We start from the raw sequence: 27,197 nt of genomic DNA on the forward strand, positions 1-27,197 counted from the left end.
GCCATTCGCTTGGTGTGAATTTGATTTCCCATCTCCCTTTCTGCAATGCTAACTGCAGAGAAATTGGTACAGGTGATGGGAAACATAGTGCTGGGAACAATTATCATCTCCTCTTTGCTTTCCAAAAATTACACACCTAGAGTTGGTGACCTAGGCTGGGCTTCTAACCACAAGCAGAAGAGGAAAGCAAAGCTCCCCATCGTGTCACCTAGTGTTAAGTAGCTTCACTTCACCAAATTATTTACGGTAAAATTGCGACTAGGTTACAGTTTTCATGGAGCAAACTAATATTTCCAGAGTAACCTCCGTTGCCTAACACACTGGTATCCCTAACTTCCAGAAATGACTTTGCTATGAGTGTTAAATGTCTCTCTACCCAGGCCATAAGATATTCTTTACAAACCACTGTCATGTCTTAACGGGATAAGAAAAGCACAGAATAAATGGGATGGCTACCTAGCCAAAAAGTTGCACCTGAATTTCAGCAGTGTGATACTGCTCTCAATTTCCTGCTAGAATGACAAAGAGAACCAATTGACCTAAGAAGTAAATCCTGTTTCCTCATTTCCTGTGATATAACTGTAAACTCCTCTCAATCTTCTTGCAGTGTTGCCAAGGTTAGTGTTGTTCTCCTATATAGGGCATGTTCTCTTACATGCCCTCTGTAAGAGAACAACACTAATTCTCCTACACAGGGCATGCAGATCACACAAACACACCTCATCTAACACAGACTTTGTACTTCATACGCAGACTGCGCTTTCATTCTTTTGATGCATCCTGTTTGGGTTTTTTCCCCCTAATGATAATTTCAACAATTTGGTCTCTATTTTCATCCTTAATTGCAACTTCTCATTTGCACAGTGAGTTGTACTCAGAACCCACTTCTCCATAGCCTTTATTTTCCTTTATTGTCACTTAAAATGAATTGATAAGCCAAGAACTTGATTTCCACTCTTGCAAGAATATTAAAGGGACCATCTCTACTTTACCATTTTTATCACTACATCTCTGAAACATGGTAACAAAACCAACCTGCACCAATCAAGGAAAATTCAACAATCCCATTTCTCAAAGGACATAGATCAAGCCATTTCTCAAAGGACATAGATCAAGACCAACTTGTAAAAGACAACAATTCATGACAAAAAAAAAAAAAAAAAAAAAAAAAAAGAACACCACTGCACTACTTGCTGACCAAGTGAGAAACTCCACATCACTTCAACTTAAGAATGAGGATAATTTAATTAATTGGTCCAGAAAGACCTCACAAACCCTTCAGTAAAAGATAAGCTGGCCTTTACCTCTCCTTCTATGAGGGTCTCTGCTGATGAAGAATCACTAGGAGAGAGCTAACAGTATAAAATAAACATCCAGGGAAAGCAACACACACTAACTGACACATAACACAAGTAGTAATCTGACCTGTCTGGAGCATGCAGATATCAACTAACTTTCCCTTCTAGTGATACCACAAGAGAAAGCTAATGAGCAAAGGGCTGGAGTAGAATATGTAGCACCTGGGTTCTCTTCTCAGCTTTCCAGCTGACTTGCTGTTGCACCTGAAGTCATGTCATTTCTCTATTTTGACTCCCATCCCCTGCTTGTTTTCATTATTAGCTATAAGTATTGCAAAGTAAGAATCACTTTTTACTATCAATTTTTCCAGGGCCCACATCTGTTTCTTTGCAGACTTTTCTGCATTTACCTCCTTCCCTAACACCCAAAGTGGTTTTGTTGGTTTTTTTTTTTTTTTTTTTAAGTAGCTTATTGGATGAGTTACTACACATATATTCTCAAACTCTGAGCAGTAAAATCTGGTTTAGGAAAGTTCAATTTGTTGTTTCTCTCCCACAAAAATATAAACCTCTTGTTTTGACCGTTCAAAATAAAGAACATAGCCACAAATATTTACAGTACCAAGTCAAACAACTAAGCATACAAAAGCCATGCACACAGCACAGAGATGATGTATATGTAACACTATCAGGTCATTTAATACACTTTAAAGCCTCAACTACAGCTTTACTCACAGAGAGGCCTCTAACAATTTTCACTGAGAAGTCAAAAAATACAAAAACAGTTGTCATTTTTTGTATAACCAAAAGGTTCCTTTTTCAATATTATTGTGTCTATATGTTAAGGTAATAACAATGCTTATACATTAACCTATCAGTCATATAATAATCAACCAATTAATTATCATCATAGCAGATATCTTAGAATTGTCTTGTAGGTAGATGCTTAATATTTTGCAACATGAATGGGGGAAAAAAGGGAAAAAACAAGAATATACTAAAAACAAAGCCATCTTTCAAATAGTTAAACAAAAATGACACCTTACTGCAACTGCCACTGAAAAGAGTGGCAATAAACTTTGACTGCAAAGGGCCATGAGATGTGTGTATTCATGATGGCATTCCCTGAAGAAAGGAACCATATGGAGGATCCAAACCAATCTGTATTGCACAGGATGAACGTACACACACTGGGACAAATGTACACACTGGAATTATGGACCACAGTAGGATCAGGACAAACACAGCAGGTACAGATTGCCACAAGTCCATCGGCTATTTTCACTCCCTGACACAACTGGCCTCTACATTCACCATCAAGATTTAAGTTGGATGATGGTAAAACTGAGGAGGGAATTAAGCCCAAGAAAACACATACCCAAATGTGACAGTGTGACACAGAATTTTTTTAATTTCTTAACTGAAATTTCAGATCTCCCTCCTCAGAAAACTATAATCTAGAAGCTTGCTTTCATTAGAGAAAGGGTATGATGAACATATGGCTCCATGTGAACAGTGTTGCATATCCAAAATGACTATAGCCCTTCCTTCCATCCAGTTAAGCAAGAAACATTCAGCACTGCACAATGACTTCTCACTTGTTTATTGCTGCAGCAAATGTTTGCTGCAATGTGAATGACATGCTGAACATACCACAAACAGTAAAACGATAGCTATTAAAACCAAAAATATCAAACGGACTGGAAAAGCATTTTGACAAGGAGGAAACATTAAACCAGGTCTTTGTAGCATTTGCTAAATACAGAGGCTCATCATATTTCAGGCCATTTGTATTTAATTGTCCTTTCATCTGAAGAGCGGTGGATATGAATGCACATCAGGCAGCAGATGAGTCAGATGTTCTGAAGAGGTCCAATCAAGGACGCCCCACAACACAAGAGCACTGCATGCATAACGTCTCGCACAACTGGTTTCGGCTACAGCCTGAAGTTTCTTTTCAGTGCCTCATCCTATTCCGTGGTGGTTATGCACCAAAGCACTGAGAAGGAAATAATAAATAGACCTGCAGTTGCATAATTCAAAAAGTTTAAACACATGAGACTCCAGGAATCTGATGTCCACACGCTCTTTTAAAGGTGCCAGGAAGACATACTCAGATTAGTAGATAATTATCTAAAACTCAGGCTTTTGTTCTTCCATTGTTTCACTTCAAAGAAAAAAAAGTGCTCATATTTCTCAAGGTCAATGCTTCCAAATGAGTTTGTCAGATGAAGTCAAACTCACAATGGAATAGGTCACTTGCAACACTTCAAAAATCAGGTTTTGGAGTAGTAGACAGACACAGACATTATATCAATTTCAGCACAAAGAAAGGAGAATCCCTGGTCTTTGCTGGAGGAAGCAGGTAAACTATGGGCATGGAGACAAGGAGCAGCACAGGAGGTTAAATCTACTGTGCTGTCCTTGAGGTAGACCAGTGTGCCTTTTATACTGTCCTCTAATCCCTAGATTAGTTTCTCCATTTTGGTTTTAACAATATTAACTGAAGTGCAGAGCCAATCAGCAGACCACAACTTTGCCAAAAATTCAGTTGAATCATTAAAAATTATTTATAAAAATAGACCGTGGATAAAAATCATTAGTTGTAATCCTCAATTGTTAAACTGGCTCTCTGCATTAAACATGCAAACTGGAATTGTTAATTCAAGGTAAACATGGAAAAGAATTCATCTTCTCTATATTCCTTTTAATTCAGCTCTCAAATCAAACCTCGTCTCCATACTACAACAAATGGAAAAAGGGATAGCTTGTGTGTAAACAAAAACCAGCTCACACTCTACCTAACCTACATACTGCAATGTTATGCATTTTTAACTATAAATTCTAGCTCTGGCATTATTTTGTAATCTTGAAATGAAGCAATTTAGGCTCTTATTATCTGCTTTTTCCTTTTCTCATCAACACAGCTCCTCTTTAGGGTACAAATGATGCTAGCTCTTGATCACGCTCTTCTTAAATCATCTTCATGCTGTTAGCTCTGCAAAGAATGATGCCTGCTCCAGAACACTGCCATTGCTAATCACTCAAATCAGGTCTCTCATAGGTCTATAAGGAGGAACAGCGCTGAGGGCAGCAGAATGAAGATGAGACTGTTTTTCTCTTCCTTTTCAAGGAAGGTATGTGAATGCGCCCCTTTCCTTCACCTACATGGATCACTCATCCTGCCAAGCTTAAGTTGCCCTGGGCAAAAGCTATGGCTGCCTTGGCTTTGTATTGTATGAGAAACGACAGAAGTACATACTTGAGGCATTGCCCAAAGCACAAATGAAAAACAGTGCGAAACAGATTCAACAATGGTGTTCTCTATAGATATCTACTGACAAAAGCAGGGACACCAATCTCAAAAAGGGTAAGAAAGCTGTTTAGTCAGTGGAGTCAACACTGACTAAACAAATTATTAATTACTGCAGCATCCTGGGCTCTGAAGCTCCACTTCACACCTGCGAGTCCACACATTCACAGAACACCAATGATGGGAAAGGGAAGAGGCTGACTCTTCTAACCAAAGTCTCACCATGGGAGACTACCAGGAGGCAGAGCTGCAGTACATACATTGCAGCTGAAGCTGTCAACCTGTACTTACCCTTTGCGTTTTGACTGCCAGCTACCCCACAGGGAGATGCAAACCTTTTGACTGGTTATCTGCCCAGATGGGACCTGCACCTTGCCTGCCAACAGGCCAATTGCCATATGCTGCCTCTCAGCCACTAAAATGCCAAGAAAATGGCTTGTGAGCAGTACAGGTTGCATGTTGTGTCAGACTACAGCAAACAACTTGAGTAAAGTTTTGTTTCTGATCAACTTTATGCTTGAGGATAAATCATTTTGTATCAAATCAGCCATATGAAAAGAAAGCCTCCAATATCACTCAAGGTTGTTATAAGGTAGAGAAATATTCTAGAAGCTGCAGTATTATTATTTATCAGCTAGAGAAAGGCCATTGGCTAAACTGTTACAGAGGGCTTCAGACAAAAGTAGCACTGCAACTGGGCAGGGTCCCAGCTCATCTGCTAGGCTGTACTGCAGGTGCAACTATCTTCTGCACACATTGATATCTGAGAGAACTTGGCATCTTCTGCTAATAGTAACTCTGGTTCCACCAAGGAAAAAATCAGTTTCTGAATGCAAAAGCATTTTAAGAAATTTGAAATAATTGAATCATATTAACTTCTGAGCTTCCAGGAAGAGCTGCAAGGCCTTGTGCTGAAGCATTTGAAAAGGTTCTATTAGGAAATTGTTCTGATTATTTTAATAAAATAAAACCAACCAACCAAACACAAACCACAAACTGGGAAAAAATGGTGATTTTCTTCTTTACCTGAGATGCTCCATTTAGGCAAGGCACTGAAACAGGGATGTTACACAACAGCTCCAAGCGTTGTTCAGATGCTGTGCACTCCTCCTGCCCATCAGGAACCACTGCGTGCCTTCCAAGTTGCCCATAGTCCACTCTGCCCCAGGTGAATACCTTCCCAGTTTCTAAACATGAAACACATTTCAAGATTACTTATTCACTAGGTTCCTGGAACATCGGGATATCAATTCAAAATGAGAACAATGTTTCTTAATGCATCTTATGTAAAGCTTCAAAAACCTAGTGAAAACTTACTTCTAGGAGCAGAAGAAAAAAAAAATATTAAAAACTAGCTAAAGACATATTATTATGTACTTCTATGCAGTTACTCAAACTTCATTAACTTGTTTTCTAGCAGAATAAGATCTGTAGGGTGGCCTGGGCTATAAACGAAACCATGTCAGTAAAGCTGCATAACCTGGACATTCTGCAAACAATATATACACTTTGGTTATACAAAGGATATCTGTGTAGCTTAACAGAAGCACACACAAAACAGCTTAGTCTGAAATATAAAAGATTCTTCTCTATTCCCAGTCTTTGCCATAGAGACATCCATCGCATGTCCTGTATTTAACATACAGTTTATGTATTCCTGATAGAAGTTACCTTCTGTCATAACTTCTGTTAGCAGAGTAACAGCCCTCAGGACAGCAATTGGTTAGTCAGGAACACCACCACAGCTGTCATTAAGCATTGGAAATGCACCAGTTTGTTTTCACAGGAATCACACATTGGCCAAGGAAAGATGACTTTAAATTAAATTAAATCAGCACTATATGGACCACCCTTCTCTCCACATATTATACCAGGTTCACTGGTGTGAGACTGACACCCAAAAGTCCATTCTCCAGTATGGGTAACATCCATAAAGCAATTCTTTTTACCTTCAGTCCCCAATATTAAAAAAAAAAAAAACAAACCACCCACAAACAAACAAACCCAAACAAACCACCAAACATCCAAAGCAAAACACAATCATACTAAGTGATAGCTTTATTTTCTTAATGAAGTAACTAGATCTATGCAGGTAAGTCATGAAAGGTGTCCCTTCTGGGCTTGTAATAAAAAAAAGTTACATACACACAGCATAAACAGTATGTTCTCAACTTGGTTTTGTCTAGAAGCAGCAACCCGCATTCCAGCCCAGAAGGAAGCCTGCAATGACCTTGAGTTACGTACACACGTCAGCCAAGCCTCAAACTCCTCTCCAGAATTGAACTCAAGTCATCAAATCATAAGCCAAATGATATGCATTTGAGGAAAAAATGACCAAGTCAAGCAAGTCAGCTTCGACACACACACTTCTCCCCTTGTCATTCAGTACAGACATATCCCACAGAGGGGTCGGGAGCAGGGGCTCTGGGTCACACCACCCAAAGATGCCAACTGAGGATTTTCTTAACACATGCCATAAACAAACCTTCGGAAACCTGAACACCTCCCTTTTCCTTTGGGTGCTACGAAACTGTCTTGAAGGGGACACAGGTGAGCACTGCTGGTTTGTGGAGTTTAACCTGATAACGTATCTCATAAATAAACTGGAAACCTCTAACTTCGTATATTTAAACGGACAAGAAGTATATGCATTTTCCTTGGAAATCTGCTAGCAGTGGTATCTTTTACTTCAATCTTTGCAACAGTTTTTCAGATGCATTTTCTCAGTTCAATTATAACGCTTCCTCTGAAATAATTAAGTGATAAAATTAGTTGTCCTTTTCTTTCAAGGGCACAAATATTTTCTTCCTTTGGAGCTTCCTAGCAGTTCAGGGAAAAGTTGAAACCAGCTACATACTACTTTTGATACAAGTGAGATCTTTCAATATAGTAGCTTCATTTTTTTAGGTTAAAGCATTAAAACAAGTTTCATTAAGAGAACTACCAGTATACCTTACAGAGATTAGGAAAACAGTTTGCAGTTTAAAAAAGATGCATGTTCTGGAGGCAATATATTTACTTTGCAATTTGTGTAGATCTCTGCTAAAAACATCTGCAGCTACAAAAGTGTTGCGAGAAGTCTCATACATCAGTATGTTACACGGCAAATTAAAATGTAGACTAAGCTTCGGGCTTTTACATCAGACCAGCATACTGCACCTACCCAGAACCCTATTAGTGGACTGGAAAAGGACAGGCAGCCTGCTCTATTTTGTATCAACTACAGGAACTGAAGCTGAGTTTTATGAGATTCAAAGCCAGAAAGAATGTCTGTAACATCTAGTTAGATCACTAATATATCACAGGTTCTCAAGCGCTACCCAGACATTGCTGTACTGATCCCAAGGACCATAGTTTAACTAAAGCATTTCAACTCTCAGAAGCCAAAAGCATGAAGTGCCACAGGCAAGAATGTCAGCAACCCACAAGGCCTCTGAAAAGGCAAGCAATGTATTTGATAATACAGACCTAGATACTCATACGCAGTCTATAGCACTACCCTGTACACAGGGGCAGCAGAAGTTCCTCTCAAGTCTGACTTTTGGGAAAAAAATTCTTTCCCCAACCAAATCTGGTGCTGTCTGGACCCAGACACGAATGAGAAATGCCAGTCACTCATATAACAAAAAAGATACTTTGCATCATCACATCAGGGTACTGCTCCACCTTGTCTCAAGTATGCTGGTATCTGGATTCAGATGAAGGCAGTCTGAAATCCCAACACACACCTGACCAGTTAATCACCGAGAAAATAATTTTCCTGCCTTGCCAATGACCAGCAGAAACCAGGGAGAAGCTGACAACGATCACCATCTTGATGACGAGCTGCTAGAGCAAATTCTGTGCAAAGCAAGCAATTCTGTTCCCCTCTGCCTGTGGGGGAAGGTGGGGCTGAAAGGTGGAGAGAAGTGCAGTGGTCGACAGCTTCCCCGACTGCAAGGTGAGAGCAAAACACGACGACTACCTACTCTGAAGTCAAGCTAAAATGCATACGTAATTTCCCCTTACAAATTAAGGGCTAGTGAGTCCATCATCTGCCCCAAGCTGCTGCCTTCATGTTTTAACTGTTTTTACTTTTCAGAAACCACCCCCCTTTTCAACAGGATTAATTTGTCTAAGTACAGTTGCCATCAGCTGCTTATTGTGTCTTTATCAATGACTGGAAAGAGACCCTCTCTCCACTATCTAGTATCTTTTCCATATGCTAGGGTCTAAACAAGTTTGGTCTTTTTTTCTACTACACTGTGGGTATTGGTCTCCTTAAAGTTTGCAATTCTGTCATTGGATCAGTTTTGGAGGCCCTACATTGAAATTTCAACAGTAACACAAAGTTGAAATGGAAGTAATAGAACTGGAAACAGTATGATCCCAGTGGATTTATTAAGCCTTATGAAGGCTTTGAAGTATGCTTATCTCTATTATTGCAAATTATTTCAGTAAATTCAGTGGAACTGAAGAATGCAAGCATATTTGAAGAATTAAAACCAGACGCAATAATGCTTAGCTACAACAAAACACCTTCCGTCCACAGATTCAATTTTCTTTCACTGGACAAGAAAGCACAGCATTACTTACACATGCAAAACCAAACAGGGCCTTTAGGAGAACATAAACTGTTTCTGTTTACAAACAGAAATAACTGTAATTAACTTTTTCCTTTTTGCCACTATAAGGGAAACAAGTTTCAGGTGGTTATTGGTAGGCAAACATGGAGAAAATCCATTAAAAAAAATTGAAGCCAGACAAATTATTTTTTTTGTTTTAGGAATAACTTCTTGAATGCCCAAAGATTACGTAAGCACCCAGTTCCTTCTCAGTGCTCATCAACTCAGTTCTCACTTACAATGGGCAGAAATTCATGCCCTAGACTTGCTCCTGTTTGGTAAGCATTCCTCTTCCCGTGCTCAGTCTCCTGCTAATGGTCAATCATTCCTAATTTTCAGCTGAACACATCTGCCTACGGAACCTTTTAAAAAAATTAAATCTGTCTTTTCTGTGAGAGAACCTAACAGAAGATTATTTAGAAACATCTTCTCTATGAAATACTGATTATATTTTCAGCAAACAAAAAAAAAAAAAAAAAAAAAATCAGTCTCAAGTGGAAATTTCAGGCTGAAGCAAACACCAATGCATGGAAAATTCCAACCAAAAGGTTAAAGTCTTGTCAAAATCCTAAGCAAAAGAAAGCACTGAGTTATGACAGAAAGCATTAAGCAATTGTAATGAGAGATACTGCTGCTGTGCTGCTTATAATATAGATGGTATTTTAAAATGTTCTAAGAATATTTGAGAAAAGACATTAGTCATACAGAGTAAGGAGGTTGCAGGATGAATTACTTAAGAATGAAGGGTGATATAACAAGGAGTGTTGGTCTAATATTAGAATAGAACAGATTTTAATTAGAAGTCAAGAAAACATACACAGTGATGAGTCAACTGGACAGAGTACATCAACCATGGAAGTGGCTGATGCATCAGAAAATAAGATGTTTCATACCAGACTTTATACAGTAAGAGGGCACAAAACGCAGGAGTTATTTCTACAACTTGTGTGAAAGAAAGAAGTATACAACGTTGGAAAGCTTTTCCAGTTCTTCTAAGATACTAACAATGCTTCCCCAAGGCCTTGATCTTGCCATGTTCTGGGGACAGAGGCTCCAATTCCAAAAGGCACTTCAACTCCTCAACTGTGAACATCCACATTGTCCCAGATGACTTCATTGCAACTGTTCCTTTTTTCAGTAGGCAAATTCTACATCAAATAAAGGCCAGAAGGTTTAACACCATTTGGAATTAAGGAGTAACAGATATAATTCATGCATCTTGTGTCATTCCAGTGTACAACTTGAATGAAACATATAGTACAGGAGTTCAGAGAGCTAGAAGAAAAGGACAGAGGTCAGAAGATTTTTAAGAAAAACTTCCCAACAGCCCCTTAAGCAAATAGTACATACAACAGTATGCTACATCATTTGAGATTCTACATGGTCATATAGATCTAGTTTCCTCCTGGCTCTTTGAACTGTAAGCACAGCAGTCTGCATCAGTATACATACACCAGCAAATCATCTGAAACACATACTCATGTCCCTCACAGAATATGGATGAAGATAGGTGCATATTAAAGGGCTTGCAGCACTACACTAGCACTCCACTATCAGAAAGGCTCCTCTGCATTTTCTCCATGTCATCCTTCTGTCCCTATGCTATGTCCTTAAGCATAGACAGTTGAGAATGGCCTCAAAATTACAAGTTCACAACCTTCAGAGTATTGCAAATCCAGCAACATTGCATAAAGCACTTCTAGCGGCTTCCTGCCTGACACTGTAGCTCTTACTGTGCTGCTTTATTGTGCTGCTGAGGCTGTAGGGCATGTCATTTTTCCCTTTTAGCAGTTTCTTAATGACTCTGCTCAGCTACATAAGTATTTGGAGACAATTAGCAATTAAAAAAAATGCATTTTCATTTTAAAAACAGGTCAGTTTCTCAGTAAAACACAAGAGACAAGTAAATTTTAATGTTCCTATTTATTTTCACTAGATTCAGATTCATCGTTATATTATCTTAAAACAGGAAAATTGATATCATCATTGCACTACTGTTATCTCCTTGAAGTCTCTGTTCAGTATCCAGGAAAGCTTTGAACTATCCTTTCATAAATACTAGATGAAAGAGTTCATCTAGGTTATCTCAATTCATGGTTGCATTAACAATTACTTTTCAAATGAAATCTGGATATTCACTCCGAATGCTTAATCTCATTCAGACTCGAAATAGGAGGTTCTATAGAAAATTCCTAATGCTTCCTTTCACATGAAATTCACAGGAGCAGGTATGAAAAATTGACATTAGGAGGCTGCCTCTGCCTCCTCCCTGCCCCACAGCAGGCAAACCAACACCTCTCCCACAACTACAAATCTCTGCTGTCCTTCAGGAAAATCACTAATGTCCTTCAACCATTCCAAGAAACTTCGTCATCTATCTAGAAACAGCCTCTGTGCAGGGCAACCTTACAGGAAAATGTTCATCCATCCATCTCCAATTCCTTCTTGGCTGAAGACAGCTTTAATTCAGCAGCTGGAAACCTGGCATCACTACCATACCTACAGTCTAACATCTGTACCTGTGCATGGTTTCAGTACAAAGCAGGATCATCTACTCTGACAAAGGTTTAAATGGCCCCTTCATCCTCTTACATGGGAGTTCAGTGTAGCAGAGTTGCCCACATCTCTTAACAAATCTTCTTTCTATGACCTTCTTACAGACTTCTGCATCTTTATATAATAGGTCATGCTCCTGATTTTTTTGTCCATATTCATTTATAATAGCTATTAAAAATGTATCACTAAACCACAAATCTATGCATAGTATTGAGGTCATGCCTCTTCAGGAAAATTCAGACAAAACAGCAAAAGCGTTTCAGGGATGTCAGCAACAGAAAATTAGAGATCATTCCAGTTGCCATTTTCAGCCTTCTGCAGTCACAGGTTGCAACGCATATCTAGTTCAGAATAGTCCACAGAGCATCTACTCAATATGCTGCAGTTCACGAGCGTTTCCAAGCACCCTATAAACAGGTTTAAACCCACAACAAAAGACCATAAGTGACCCAGGAAGAGAAACATAATGGCATCACCAGTCCTCCCGCAATAGCTACGGATTTGTCAGTTAAAACTTATATAGTCTTCAAGTGGGCCAAAAATTTCTGTCATTTTGAGCTACATCAGATGTCCCCAAATCTGGTGACCAATTTAATCACAAGCGTGTGTGCAAGACAAACCAACAAGACACCTAAGGGATTTCACACCACTGGAATCAGTGGCTCAGCTATGATCCAGCAAACAATTGGCTTCTCACTGTGACACATTCCTATTGCTAAAAAAAAACAAAACAAACAAACAAACACAACAAAAAACCCAACACAAACAAAAACAAAAAACCCACCACACAACGAACCACAAACAAAAATAAAGAAAAAATTTAAGAAATCAAACTAGAAGACAATTATGCATCATGAAAGAAAATTCATCCAACCAGGAGGAACTCTGCTGCATGGCATTAATGTAAACAGATAGGGAACATCATCCAGTCTCCTTTCAGAGTCTCCTGGAGATATCAAAACATCAAACATCCAGTGACTCCTATGATAATGCGATGTAATGGAAAATACTCAGCTAGGCAGGTAAAGCTATGAGGATGTGGGAAACTCTCAAAGAGAAGACATGGGGATTGTGGCAGCCTTTTAGCACAGACTAAAAGGTTCAAAGCACAGACTGAGAACTCCTTAGGCAACAGTTTATACCAAGACAGCTTGAGAAACTTTGGACCCAAATAGTTGCTCTCCCCCCCTAGACCACCAGCCATCATTGTGCCTGAACTACTTCTGACAGGGAAGGTAAACCAAGACAAGGAATTGATCTGGCTGAAAAACAGCCTTGGGAAATGGGAGCTTGGCAACAGCAAATATTGCTAAAGGCACTGCTGTATTAAGTCAATTTAATATTCTGTATGATAAGCTAGAGATAGCATGTCACATGAAACTGCAAATAAAGTTTACCATGCACTTTACTAACAGATCCATCTTTATCAGGACTGTTGACACCATTAAACATCTAAACAGCTTGACTTTCATTCATTAAAAAACAGGCATGCTTTTTCTTTTTTGCTTCCATAGTTACACCAAGTTACGTCTCAAGATGGGGAACATTCAGTTAATGGGATTATTCACATACTTAATAGCATGCTTCACTGCTTTGAAAGACTGGACAAAAATAACTTTTGAGTATGGCAAATTCCAAGACTCTCCAGATACCTTGGAAGTCCTTCCTCTGGGTTTGGGTGTTAGATGGGATAAACGCTGTTTTGCTTTTAGAGGAGAGACTGGAAACATGAAGTCCATACAAAGCTCAGAATAAACTGAAAGAAAAATTAAAATTTAAGAAGTTAAATGCTTGTAAAGTTGTGTTCATACTGCTGATATCAAACAGATATATGATCTTGGTTCAAAAAAGAAAAAGCGGGGGGAAGGTCATGAAGTCCACGCAATCATGAAACAAAGCTGGGAAAGGGGGGTGCGGGCAGGGGGAGACATTAAAGCACCTATCACACTTTGCATTCATCCGGCAAGATGAGAAAATTCCCTTCTCGTTTCTCTCCACACTCATGATTAGAGAGTCATGACTGCCTCACCAGCTGTGCCTCTGGCTCATTTTAAATTCAAACTACAATACATATCTCACTTTTAGACTTTTAATAGCAATGCCTTAAAATGCAGATTGCTGGCTAAATTTAGTTACATGATTAAAAACAAATCTAACTCATCTCTACCCAGCAAACAGAACTGCTGCATTCAAGGTTCAATAGAGGACTTAACTCTTCATGTAAAACAAAGTCCTAACAAAAAGAAGGGGGGGGAAGAAAATCAAAGCACAATTTAGCGATGCCTCTAAAAAAGCAGGATGCATAAAACATTAACCAGCTATGGAAGACTATCTGTAAATGCATCATAGTATACCATAGGGATTTTGTTCTGTACTTCTGCAAATAAATTCTGCACTATACTACTACAGCAGTATGAGTCATACACTTTTACTGACTTTCTATATTTATATCTCCATGCCCTTCTGCACTGTTATATGCTATCTTCCATATAGGCCTCCCTAACCTGGAATTTCCTTTCTTCTGCAGTTCAGCATCTCTTCCTCTAATATTCCCCAGAAAACTGAATAGATACTTCTTTCTAAGCACTTATTCAATTCTTACTGGACACCATTTTGAAAAAGCAACACCCTTCAACTATTATAACACAAGGCATATGCTTTTATTTGTTCACAATTATTTTCTTGTTTCTTATTTCCTTCCTCTTTGTAAACTGACTGCTTAGGCATTTATCCCCTTTGAAGCAAGGTCCAGGTCTTATTTCATTAGACTTAACACAGTACAGTGCTACAGAAAATCTTACTCAAAGATTACAAATTACAATATATCCATGTTTTCTAGATCATTTTATGAAAAGCATTACCTATAGCTCCAGTCTTGCAAACATTTGTGAATCTGCCTAATTTGGAGAATACAAGTGATCCTGCTACTCTCAATATCCCATTGCCATCTGAGCCTATCTAAGAAAGGAAAAGGCATCTGTCTACAAGAGGTAAACAAAGTGAAGGTAATTAAGTTCCCAGTACTAATATTTGCCTTGTCAAAAGACTCAAGGGCTTGCTGTAGAAGGGCAGACACAGAAATATCACAAGAAATGCTCTGGAACAGCAGGCTGAAGAAGAGCTGGGCTTTTTTGCTGTTGTCCACAAGGTGCATTCCCAAGGACAAATATTCAGAGACCATTGTGCACAGAGACTTCACAAGATAACAAGCCTCAGAAGAGTAAGAGTCACAATACCTCCAAAGAAATAGGAAGCATTATAAAAATAGAGCATTAGATGACCAATCCTGGGACTTGCTAAGTGGCTTTAACTTTCTCCACAGCTCCAGAAGCAGCTAAGTTCCACATCCAATGGAGTTCAACCCTAACTGTGTGCTGTTCTTAAGAAATAAAGTACAAAGAACAGAACAGTAGCACAAACCCAACAATGGCACCTCCAGAGCCTCCCAGGAGATCACCCCACTTGTTCCGAGTCAGAACCATTAGAACAGCAACTACAATTGACTAAGACAGAGTGGGCTGTTCACCTCAAATAACAAGCAGCTGTAACTGCAGGATTCTTAGTGACAGGAGGAACAAAACAGTCTAAAAGAGGATGGTAAGGAAAATTCATGCCCTTTGAAGTCAAGAGATGAATAATGAGCAATAAGATGATGTATTCCCTCTGGAATATTATTCCCATTTTTTCCCTACCCCAAAGAGAAACTGGGGGGGGGGGGGGGGGGGGGCAGGAATCGCAAGATTCCACCTCAAACTATGGATGGGCAAGATGCTTAACATCAAGGAGACTGCAGGGAGAGAGAGGACAAAAGGTGTAAATAGCTGCGTAATGGTGAAAGTATCTAAATGCCATTTATGCCCTGAAAAAAATCGATCATCTACATGAGTGTGCTATCCTGCTAGCAGAGTTCCCTTTGACTCCTGCCTTCTTGTTCCAGCTTGACCTCTAACTCATTAGAATTCACACATTAAGAAACTGTGAGATGTTTTCAGCATTTCAGAGCTACAGGACACAGAGCACGAGGCAGAAGTTTAGATCTGGAAGTCTAAAAATTTAGAAACATTTTAGAAATGTTACTACCTATGTAAATACAATGAATGCAACGCAAGTCCCTCCTGTAAAGAAATCTGAAATTCCCTGCAAGGAGGGAATTACACTAGTGAGATTTACTTCTGATGTTTACCAAATGAAGCAATAGCTGCCCACAACCACCTCTGTATAGCTATAGCATCTGTATTTGCTTGCAATGCCAGCACATCTATGTTTAAGGATTACCTAAGTACGTACATGAACAGGGTTGTAATGTAATTGTAATGTAATATAATTGATGTGTTATGCTGCCTGTTAATAAGAGGGGTTTAGATTTGAAAGTCAGAGAGGGGAAAAATAAGAGAACTTTTCTCATGAGGAGCAAGAAGGGAACAACAATGAAATTAAGAACTGGCTCTTCATGGCCTTCTTTCCCCTGACATTATGATGTTGATAGAAAGAAGCAGTACGCTCCCATTCATGCTTCACAGAATACAATGAGATAGGACAGCTTGTAAAGATACCACGAGCTTTCTCCTGCTCTAAAGCAGGTAGCAAGGTGGGGAAGACTCATTGCTTTGCTCTGAAGTGAAAAGCTTAAAAATCAGACACTCAGAAAATAATTTTACATGTCAAGTTTGTGTCTACAGAGCATCAGTTCAGTGCAGGGACTTGAATCCCAAGGGCATGGGGCGACCTGATTTTGATGAACACTGCTCCAACACAGCTCTAGTGGATTAGAGAAACTTTAAATAACTACCCTAGATCTTTAAATCAGACACATCAGCAGTTTGTTACATTTCAGCTATCAGCTTCTGCCTTCGTGCATGCCCACAGTGTTTTGGGTTTGTTTGGTGGGTTTTTTTAATCTCTAGCAAAGTGAGCAAGCAAGAAGAGATAAGCACAAAAGGATTTAACACCCTCCTTTGTATTGTGAGACTTGTCAGGATGATTCTTCAAACCAGATGAACTTCTAGTAATCCACACTGCCACCCTTATATTGTCCCTATAGCCTGACCTTCTCTTCTAGCAGTTTTATTGTCCGTTTTCTTTTACATGAACTGCTTCGGCCCTAGTCGGCTGTGTCACTAGCAGGCACAAGCCTTAAAGAAAACATTTGTGTACAGGCAAATTCCTACAAAACAACCATCAGCTGTTATAAGGTCCAAAACTCAAGATGAGAAATGCCAAACTGATTTTCAGTTTGCTTACTATTTTGGGGTGGAAAGGACAAGTAGGAAGACATACTCCTAAAGGAGTTTCTGTGCATATGTTTTGGGCAGCTTTGTAAAGGTAAGTTTTTAGAAATTCTAGAAAAATAAGATTTCCCATATTCATGATAAAAGGATCTTAGCAAAACTGACATAAAGCACTGTCCCTGAATAGATCTTTGTCTTCACAATGTTTTGTACAATTTTTCTTTTAATTAAATGACACTGAATACAAGTGAGAATGAGTTACCTAAGGAAACCCCACCCCTCCTAGGGTTTCTACTCTGCATGAATCAGACGCTTGTACCTTCTCGTCGTCCAGGTCTTTGTCCCAAAAAAGGAAACTTGTAACTATTCTTATTACATAGGTGTTCCTCATGATACTGGACAGAGAAGAAAGCAGACCTGAACTCAACAAGCTCTTAAATCCAGCAGAACATCCCCAAAACCTAAAGTGCATCTTAAGGGACACAGATAAATGTAATCCCCCTTCATCTGCAGATCTCAGTCTCAGCCATTTGGGATCCACACAGAATATATGTACCTATACTGAGAGACAGTCTTTGCACTGAAGTTCAAATAGGAACTACAAGAAACCAGGAGTTGCACCTGAGGTTCAACTTCCATGCCACAAACTGGGCTTGAAATAGCTCCTTCTCCTTCTGTACAAAAGAGGACTTAAAAAACAACACAAAGTGTGCAAAAAAGCTTGCCACCTCCCTTCAAAGTTTTCCCTGGGGTAGGAATGATTTGGTTGTTCTTCAGTGCTATTGAGACTGAGCCTCACTTACCAACAAGAGTTTGCTGCACAGCCGCTGGAGGCCAGCTATGGGTCACACCTCTCTGAGCAGGTATACCCAATGCCTACTGGCAGCTGTTCCTGTTCACTGGCCTTCCTCAAGTTTGTTGGTTTGGCCTTCTTTAGCTTTTGGTTGCAAGTTTCTCAAGGTAGCAGGTTAATCTTGCTAGACGGTGTTAGTGCCCTCACAGTCTGCACTTCCATGTGTATAATTATTTAAAAAAAAAAAAAAAAGTATCCAAAATACACTGCCAAAATGAAAACTGATCTGGAGATCAACACCAACGTAATTCAAAGTTAAACAAAACCAATATACATATAGTAGGAATTAATCATAAGGTTTGGATTTCAACAATATTTATAATCAAAGCAATATTTTTCATGGGCTGTTTTAAAAAAAAAATCATTAATCCTTTATTTAAGGAAATCAAGTGACAGAGCAGCACAGAAAAAAAAAATAGAAAGAAAACTGATTTTGCTTAAGGAACACAACAAATGTTAAAGGATATCAGTTGCTAACCACACTTGTGTATGTACTAGATTCAAGTGCTAAAACATAGACGTCAGTCATGGTATTTTCAGAGCGCTCAAAAATCCAGCTAAGTCAGCTGAATGCTTACTAATACACAAAAATTAAAACCCCACGTACTAGAAGATACCCCATTGCACATACTTTGTTAAGACAGAGATACAATTTCATGTTACAATAGCACAGAGTCATTCCTAGCACTCAAACATGGACAATGTAACAAGTACATATAGCCAACTGAAATTTTTCACCAGAGACTTGTGTTAGATTGTTTTATGGCTCCTCACAACTGGAATAATTTAAAGAATAAAAGCCACCACTCTAGCTACCAAATAAAACAAGTGGATACACTCTCCTGGCAGATCTCATTGCACTTCCCAAGTATCAAAGAAGGCAAAAAAGTCCTTCTACAAGACTACAAATCTGGTACTCAAAATTCACAGCTGTTGATATCTCCTGTATCCTATAGTATCTTACCTCAAATTCACTATTTGAAAAGTACCTCAAGGTAACCATGAAAAGAACAAGCCAGATAGGCTTGGGGGGGGGGGGGGTTGTCCTGTTTGTTTTTTGTTTCTTAAGAAAAAAAGTCCCAAAAGGTACTGTTTTTCAGAAGCACTCAACTGCCACTAAGCTCTTAAAAAGCACATTATCTATGTTCAAATAGTAAGATTGATTAGTAAGCATTAAGCCTGACTAATTAATTACTAAACAGGAAATGTCATTTAAAGGTTATGAAAATAAGTATTTAACAGTCTTAAAATGCTACTAAGGTTAAATGAGATCTCTAGATCAATGAACATACATGCACAGATCGTGTACACATAGGCAGCTTCTTTCAACAGTTGAGCTTAGTAATGCTTAGCTTTAAATGAAGTTATTTGAAAATGCAACAGCCATATCTCTTGTACACTTGTCCAAAGACCAACAATACTAAGAGAGCAGAGTAAATACACATCGTGTTTGGCAATCAGTTGCCATACAGATTACTTCAACTACGATGTAATGGTTTCAGCTTCCAGCTTTTTGTTCTACACAAAGTGAGCGCAAAGCACTTCTACCTTACTAAGTATTCGAACTGTTTGTCTGAGACCATGTTATATCCACTTTGCATAACTGCAAAATTTCTGAAGTGCAAATTCTCACCGTTTATCTGTTTCACATCAATTCTTTACACTACTACAGGCTTTGAGTTGCCAAAATGTCAATCAATCCCATCATCATTCCACCACATGCAATTATGTCATGTGATGTGATAACATTCAACGCTCAAAATGAAATAGTCATTTTTTTGTACCCGGATCACACAATAGTTGTGAAAGGGGAGGTGTTTCCAAGAGAATTATCATCATCGCAATTGCAACAGTTTAATTTGCTTTAAGGGAAGAAGAATAAGAGAAAGTAAAAACCCCAAGAAATAGCTCATGGCCAACAAGCTACCCTTCTCAGCCCCCCAAAACTACAACTCTCCTTGCAAATTGTCTCTAATGGTATAGGATATTGAGAACAAAAACCACATTTACAGGTTTCCTGTATACAAGCACGATAAGAAGGTATTATTTCATAACACAAAAGGAAGCTACCACTGCTGAGAGTCCAGGTGAAAGCATTTCAGCAGAAACAGAACCCAGATATGGCCCACTCATCATAACCAGGAATAGATTTTTTTTGTTTTCCCGATAGGAATGGTAGGTAATATGGACAACCAAAGCCACTGTCACACAAGTAATTACCTTTGTGTGATCAGCTAAGCCTGTCTTCAAATGGCTAGGGATCAGGGGTTTCCCTTTTAGCTTTTGCATTCTTTCATATATTCAACTTAATCTACAGTTCTCAGCCTGTTGTTCTTGGTATCCTTCACTGCTTAGTACCATCTGTGTGTTGTCAGCAAGGTCCCATTAGAACTTTCTTCCCTGTAATCTTCCACATAGTTGCTAATGTATCTGACCTTGTTTATTACATTTGCTAAATATATGGCTAGCCATAAACTGCAGCAATCCAACCACAGAAACCAAAGAAAACAAACAAAAACGAGGAAAGGAAAGAAGGGGGGGGTGGGGGGGAGTAATGTATCCCTTATCTTACACACTAATGACCTGAATAAATCTATACCGTATCCACATTTTAAAGGTTCATTTTTCTGAAAGCTTTTTAAAGATCAAAGTTCATTAAAGTTAGGACAGACACTCACATTATTCAGGTCCACAACAATCACCAACAGCAAAAGAAAGGATATCGCACCAAAAAAAGGAGAGAAATTCAATGTAACATAGTTCTCTTCCTACACATGTGGTCTACATTAGAAAAGCCCCAGAGTGTAATGTTGAGTGACGATCGAGTCATTCCCCAAACTCCTCCAATCATGGAGTACTTACTAAAATACATCTGGACAGGACTAAGCAAGTCATGGCCAGGAAAACTTGCATGGACTAGCCTTATGCACTTTATCTTCCCTTCCTACTGTGGGAGAGGCACTTTATAGGCTGCCACAAACATAAGATGAGCAGAAGAGATCTGCAAAATTTGTCATACCTGTTTTCCTCCTGTTTTACAATTCTTGCTAAAAACACTCAGCATTTCTCATAAGCTAATTTTAACAAAAATCCATTTAAATCCTACTCTCCATAGACCATCTGAATCCCTGTTTGCCAATATACTCACAGTATAACTTACAAGGGGAATTTCAAATAAATATTGTGATAAGTTTCTTTGCCCTTAATGCCAATCACTGGTATTTCTATTTTACAATGAATAGCTTCAATCAAAATTAGTGACAGTTTAGCATCTTCCTAACACCTCTCTCTCCACATACAAAAGATGTAACATGGCATGGCATGCACAACTATTTACTGCACCAACTGAAAGTTACCAAGAACAAGGAGGGTCAAAAGAGGGACAGTGACCAAAGAAACAACACAAATTACTCAAAAGACATTTGTTAGCAAGGTTCTGTGAAAAAACTTTGCATATGAACAACTCTGAGGACCTGATACTAACCTTTCAAAATGTACCTTCAGCTCACATTGAACCTAGTCTCCTCCTCAGCAACCAAACTATAGAAAGAATTTCTTTGAGACTTTTACCAGTGTCATGCAGAACTAACCCCCAGCAGGGACTAGCAGAAACAGGACTGTAGAATCACAAAGCCATATACAAATACACACACACACACTCTAACTTTGTAAGTTTAAAAATAAAGCCAAGGAATGATGCCAGCTCACGAAGCCAAAGAAAATGCCAATCCCTTCTAGCTGTTTACAGCTGTCTAGAACTCAAATCCATACAATTTTGAAAATAAAATCCAGGATGCTTTAAAGTTCAGTGAACTAAAAATTCATTAACTTGCTAACAAAAGCTGATGCTGTAAAGCAAGAAAAAACAAGAGACTGTGTAAGCCAGAGCCAGCCCACAGGTTTTGTTTATTCAGTTCTTGTTAAAGGAAGAACAAAATATATATATATATATAAAAAAACCATGTTTGTGTTGTAAGACAGAACTAACAAGAGGGGCTGACACACAGACTAGGTTGTAATAGAAGGCTCCTGTTGTGCTGGTGAGCCATAGCTGCTGGAGACAAAATCTGCTGTGCCTCAACAGAGCACACACAGAAGATCCACCATTTACTGAGATCTATCTTCTGGCAGAAAATCTTCCCTGACATTCAGTGACAATTTGGCAGTTAAAAGAACAATCTTCTATAGTGGCCCTGGCAAGATCCCACCGCTCCCCCCCATCCTCCCTAAAGACAAGTTGTTGTAGGATTTGGCCGCTTAAGTCTCATTTGCAGAAGCCTTCCATAAATAAACTGTCTGTAAATTTCAGTTCCTTGCTGCCTGAGGAAAGAATTCCTATCAAAACCCTGGGAACAGATAACAACATGACAAACTTCATAAGCTGCTGAGGAACAGGGCTCTTCGGGTCACTAGCTCAGGTTTTCCGGGTTTCCTTGGTTTTTCCTCTCCAGTATATTCTACTTCAGTTAATTCTTGATTTAATCTACCAGACTGACCATCTCCCTGATCCCATGAACAAAATAAGGTCCAAAACAAGTGAAGAAAGGAGATCTACTCACATGAAAACACACCAAACCTCAACCTCCATAATACAAAGATAGTATTAACATTTTCTCCAGGCCTGGATACCTGCTCAACCTCAGTCTCAACTGCCAAGGCAAAGTAAGCACAGCATATTCCACAAGGTTCCTCAATTAAAATGAAGATGTTTAATCTCTGCAGCCCAATAGCACAAGATCGCAGAGGAGACAAAGGATCTTACTGTACCTTGCTGAAGGCAAGAAGGTTAAGCTCTGATAAATATTGGGGAAAGGAGGGTGTTGTACTCCAACTCCAGAACTGCACATTTCCAAATTAATCTTTGCAAGAGTTTTCCCTTCCACTGAAGGTTCCTTCTTGAAGGCTGGCTGAATCTGTATACACTGGGCCTCAAAAAACTCTCAAAGTTGGGGCTACAGAGATACAGACTGGGCCATGTCTGAAAAAAAGTAGGAAAAGTGATGCCAGGAATAGGAAAACAGAGCTTCCTTAAGTCACTAATGCTTTTCATTCTTGGCTATTTTTCCTAAGCACCTATAAAAGACTGATGCCATGGAATTTCCTCAGCTCTGTGTGGGGGAAATCAAGGTTTGTTCCCATCAGCAAAGAGTAAAGATTATTCAAAACAATTGTTCCTGTAGACAAAGCAGACTGGATGACCAAATTGCAACAACAGAAACCAATCTCATTGGAGCAGAATTCTGGATTACTGAAAGAAACCGTCTAAGACCATGTGAGGAATCTGGACATATACCTTCAAAGCTCTCAAAAGGACAGGATTAACCTAAAGAGAAGTTCCTTCTAGTAAGGACGTTCCCTCCTCAAACATGAAGAAAAAGTTATCACCACAGGGCTGCCCAAACTGTAGTGCTTGACAAAAAACCAAAAATTTTTGTGTGCCAGTTCATTAGCTTTACTGTGTCTTCCTCAAAGTTTTTGTATTAATGGGATGATTCATGACTGGAAAGTAACTTTCTGCCAAAAAATTTCTTTCATATAAATTACTTAACAAAATTTCAACTCTCTGCATTGATGTATTCACAGAAAATAAACAGTAAATTCCTACAAACTTCCAGAACACTTTATAGTTTATACACATGTATTTTGCAGAGCTTAAGTACTTACTTACCTATGTGTCTCTATGAAAAAACATAAAATTAATCCAATTCAGAATGTGAACTCAACACACATAAGAATAAGGTATGTTAAACATCTTGAACTGACTTAAACACTGACTCCACACCTGTAAATCTCACATGTATCCATACAGTGTCAAGTGAATGCTCAATTTTACCTTACATATGCAGTCTCCCAGACACCTTTCAATTTTCAGAGCATCCACTAAGTGCAAACTTGACACAGATTTCACCCCAAAATCTGGAAGACCTAGTACATTCCCTGTCCCCTAGCAGGCTGCCAGCCAGGAACAGACTGCCCAAGTAACACTCTACACAGTTTCCATCAACCCCTACTTCAGCGGCTTGTACAAACTTTGCTTAAAAATAATTATCATGAAAGTTGAAACAGCAGTGAGAAATGGATTTGTGATGCAATAAGGAGCCAGCTTTGAAGACAATACAGAAAATAAGGCAATTTCCATATGCACCTAGAATCTTTAATCCTGTTATTGCACACTGTTAATTACCCACAGATTAGTACCCATATTAATTTCTGCAAAGCTTTAATTTCTGAATTTTGGTCCCCAAGTTTGTGCATTTCTTTCTCTCCCCTTTCCATGCCCTACCCTTTAAAATCAAATGGAAGACCTTCAAGATAGGCCCTGAAGTTTTAAAATTTGCCAGCCAAAACCAGATGCATTTAAAGTCTTTTTTTTAATGTAACCAAAAGTTCCATTATTGGTCAGATTGTGAGATGTATATGTTGTAAACTAACCATATCACCAGTGTAAACTCAGAAAGTGATGACAACTGAAAACACATACAATACAGGCACTAAAAACTTATTACATGATCTACTTATTCTCTCTCAAGCTTCAGTTTTCAGGGACCAAAGTTATATTGTGCTCATTCTAACTTGAGCAATTTTGGTACTTAATAGGTATTCCCACTTGGGACCTGTAAGTGCTCCTAAAAAGCCCTAGAACAAATACATAAAGTGCCACAAGGGCTTAATGCTGGCAACATTTTCCTGTTAGATTCCATTCATGATCTCAGCTCAGCCTTCACTTTGTCTCTCTTGTTCACTTTGCCATTTTTCTTTTTTGTCTTAAGCTGGAGTCTCAGCACTGGAACAAATGATCAACAGCAGAGGCAAACCTTCCACTCTCTCAAAGCATCCTAGCAGAGCTGCCAGATCTGCCTGGACCCAAATCAAAAGAATGCTGGCCCACCACTCCCTGTGTAAGTGCAAACCAGGTGACTACAAGTGGTTCCAGTGGCAACCCAATTCAGTCGCTGGACCTGCAACCCAGCATCTTTTAAAAAAAGAAGGAAAAAAACTAACACCAGGTGAATGTCTTCCAGAGGCTACATCTCTGTCAAGCAAAAATTACAGGGCTTAACACTGGGGCATACAGGTGGAATTCAACAGCATACTTTGGAATAACTCATATGATCTCCCCTGTGGCAGCTATTTCTGCTTTAAAATCTATGCATCTTCAACTGACATTCTTTGTTGCTTTCTCTTATAGAGCACAACAATGACAGTATTTATTATGACAGCAAGGAACATAAGAGGAAGGCTCTGAAGCATAAGCTCCTATTGCTTCATAATGTCGAGCTACAGCATTGTAAGGAGGAGGCAAGAACAACCATGCACAGCAAAATCATAGAACCAACACCATAGAAAAGCAAGTGCATTTATCAGATTTTTAGTTAGAGTTTTAGTTAGAGTTTACTTAGCCCAAGGCAGATGGTCAAAGATTTTTCTTTATTAAAAAACTCATTTTGCAGGTTCTGCTTCAAAGGGGTTCAGGGGTTCCTATTAATTCACAGTTTTTTATTTAGCTAATTTCTAGTATTTTAGCTGTTTTCCCAAAACCCAGCATCCTACCAAATGAAATACAGCTACCTCCCATTAAAAAGAATGTCAGGGGCTCCAGTTTCAAACTGTCTGACTGCCAGCTATAGTGGCTAAAAATAGGAAAGGAGAGTCCCCCTAAAACAGATGCCTTATTGGTATCACAGACAAGGATTAAAAATCAGTATTTGCCGTCCTAGGGAGCTGCTGAAAAATTCAAGGCAAAGAAAGTATGTTTTCCAGTATGAGGAAGGCTGCTGAGTCTTGATTCAAAAGACAACTGGAAAGGACCTCTAGTGGGCTGAAACGGCACTGCTCGGGTGCCAGAGAGCAACGTCCTTCCACTTCACCTCCCTGCAGTTACACCACATCCACTGCATCACTTACCAGCAAAGCCTGATAGTTTTACCTAGTGACTGGCATCAGAGGAAGCACAAGTGCAATTACAGCAGGAAGCCTCCTTTTCAGGCCAGCTAATTAGAAATATTCCCTCGGTCTGCACTCAGTGTTTGGAGGGACACATTTTCATTTGCTTCAGAAAAAACAGAAGGTGGGTTCTATTTTACCATGTAGGTCACTAACACGTCAGACCCACTTCAGAGTGGTTTTATGTGGCCTAAATGACATGACATCAAGGGACATTCAAAGATGCACAAATTCAGAGGCACATTAGGAATGAGGATTCAGAATATTATTCCGACTATGTCAAGGCATTTTGCTCTTCCAAGACTTTTTAGCTGTAGGCAGCTTTGCATAGGCAGCAGAAATACTATTTAAACTGCATTTTTAAGGTAACACCTTCTGGGTGAAAGAGCTTGGAATTCTTTACCTGAGCTCAAATAAGGCCTGATTTCATGTGACAGTACATGAAAAATAGATTAGTGAAAGTATTCAGGAGAATACTTAGATAATAAAACAGGCCAGATTAAGAAAGCTTATTTATTAGGCATCCCAGTTAAAAAGAAAATAACTTGTTTTGAATTGAAGTTGATGATTCACCTCTAAGTCTTTAACAGACTTCTCTTGCTATATTTAGGTTTGCCTTCAAGTCAGATTGTTTCTATCATTTCCCAAAGTAGCCTAATTTACACCTTCAGTGTTATAAGCCACAGATTAGCTCTCTTTTAAATGACCTAAGCAATAACCTCTCTTTCAGCAGTTGCCCTCAGAGGGTTTGGATCAACTTGAGAAGCACCACAAACTAAAGTTGACATTGTTAAGCACAGCAATGCAAGACAGCTGCTCGTTACCATTCAAAATTAATATCACCTATACTGCAGTGGTGCTCCTTGTGCCATTAAGCAGAGTGCTGGAAAGGAAGCAAGCCATTTTACAGAGCCGCTGCCTGAAGAGAATATACTTGCACTTAGAGTCTGAGGCCAGAAGAATGCACCTGGTCTGTCCTTCACATAGACTAATAGTACTAACACGCAATAACGGTACTGCCCTGTCATAATTGAAAAGCATGCCTGAAAGTCACTTGATACAAGCATTCATGCAGAAAATAACAACTAAACCAAAGACACTAACAAGTTCATATCTTATCATCAGCTACCAGCCTCTCAACCTTCATCTTTTTGGACCAACCATCATTGACTAGGACCATCGCTAGTAGCAGAATAACATAACTTGCTTTGAAGGAGCACTAGTGGTGCCGCAAAGCCTGGCTGGTTGTCTCTCCTGTAGGAATCGGTAATCAAGGCAGAAAAAGCAGCAGTTGTCTGTCTTGAAGGATTTGAGAGTTATTTTACAGTAAGATTGTGTACAATGGAAATAGTCCAAAAGACACCTTTATGATACAAAAGAATAAAGAATAAAGAATGGGTG

The 27,197-nt window shown here is 39.1% G+C and overlaps 1 protein-coding gene across 11 annotated transcripts in view; it reads right to left on the reverse strand.

Annotated features, from left to right (window-relative positions):
* Positions 1–27,197, reverse strand: part of SERGEF (secretion regulating guanine nucleotide exchange factor) — a 161,811-nt gene that overhangs the window by 118,181 nt on the left and 16,433 nt on the right. For 9 of the 11 annotated variants that reach the window (XM_075502279.1, XM_075502273.1, XM_075502274.1 and 6 more), the window contains one exon: positions 5,638–5,798. The exons of 1 other annotated variant lie outside the window; for it this stretch is intronic. In XM_075502279.1, the coding sequence (XP_075358394.1) occupies positions 5,638–5,798 (161 nt within the window). Of the gene's footprint in view, positions 1–2,755; positions 3,298–5,637; positions 5,799–27,197 lie in introns of those variants that run through there. One more of the 11 variants, XM_075502282.1, reaches the window with a different exon arrangement.

This window comes from Mycteria americana, chromosome 5 (genome assembly GCF_035582795.1).
Source record: "Mycteria americana isolate JAX WOST 10 ecotype Jacksonville Zoo and Gardens chromosome 5, USCA_MyAme_1.0, whole genome shotgun sequence".
NCBI lineage: Eukaryota > Metazoa > Chordata > Aves > Ciconiiformes > Ciconiidae > Mycteria > Mycteria americana.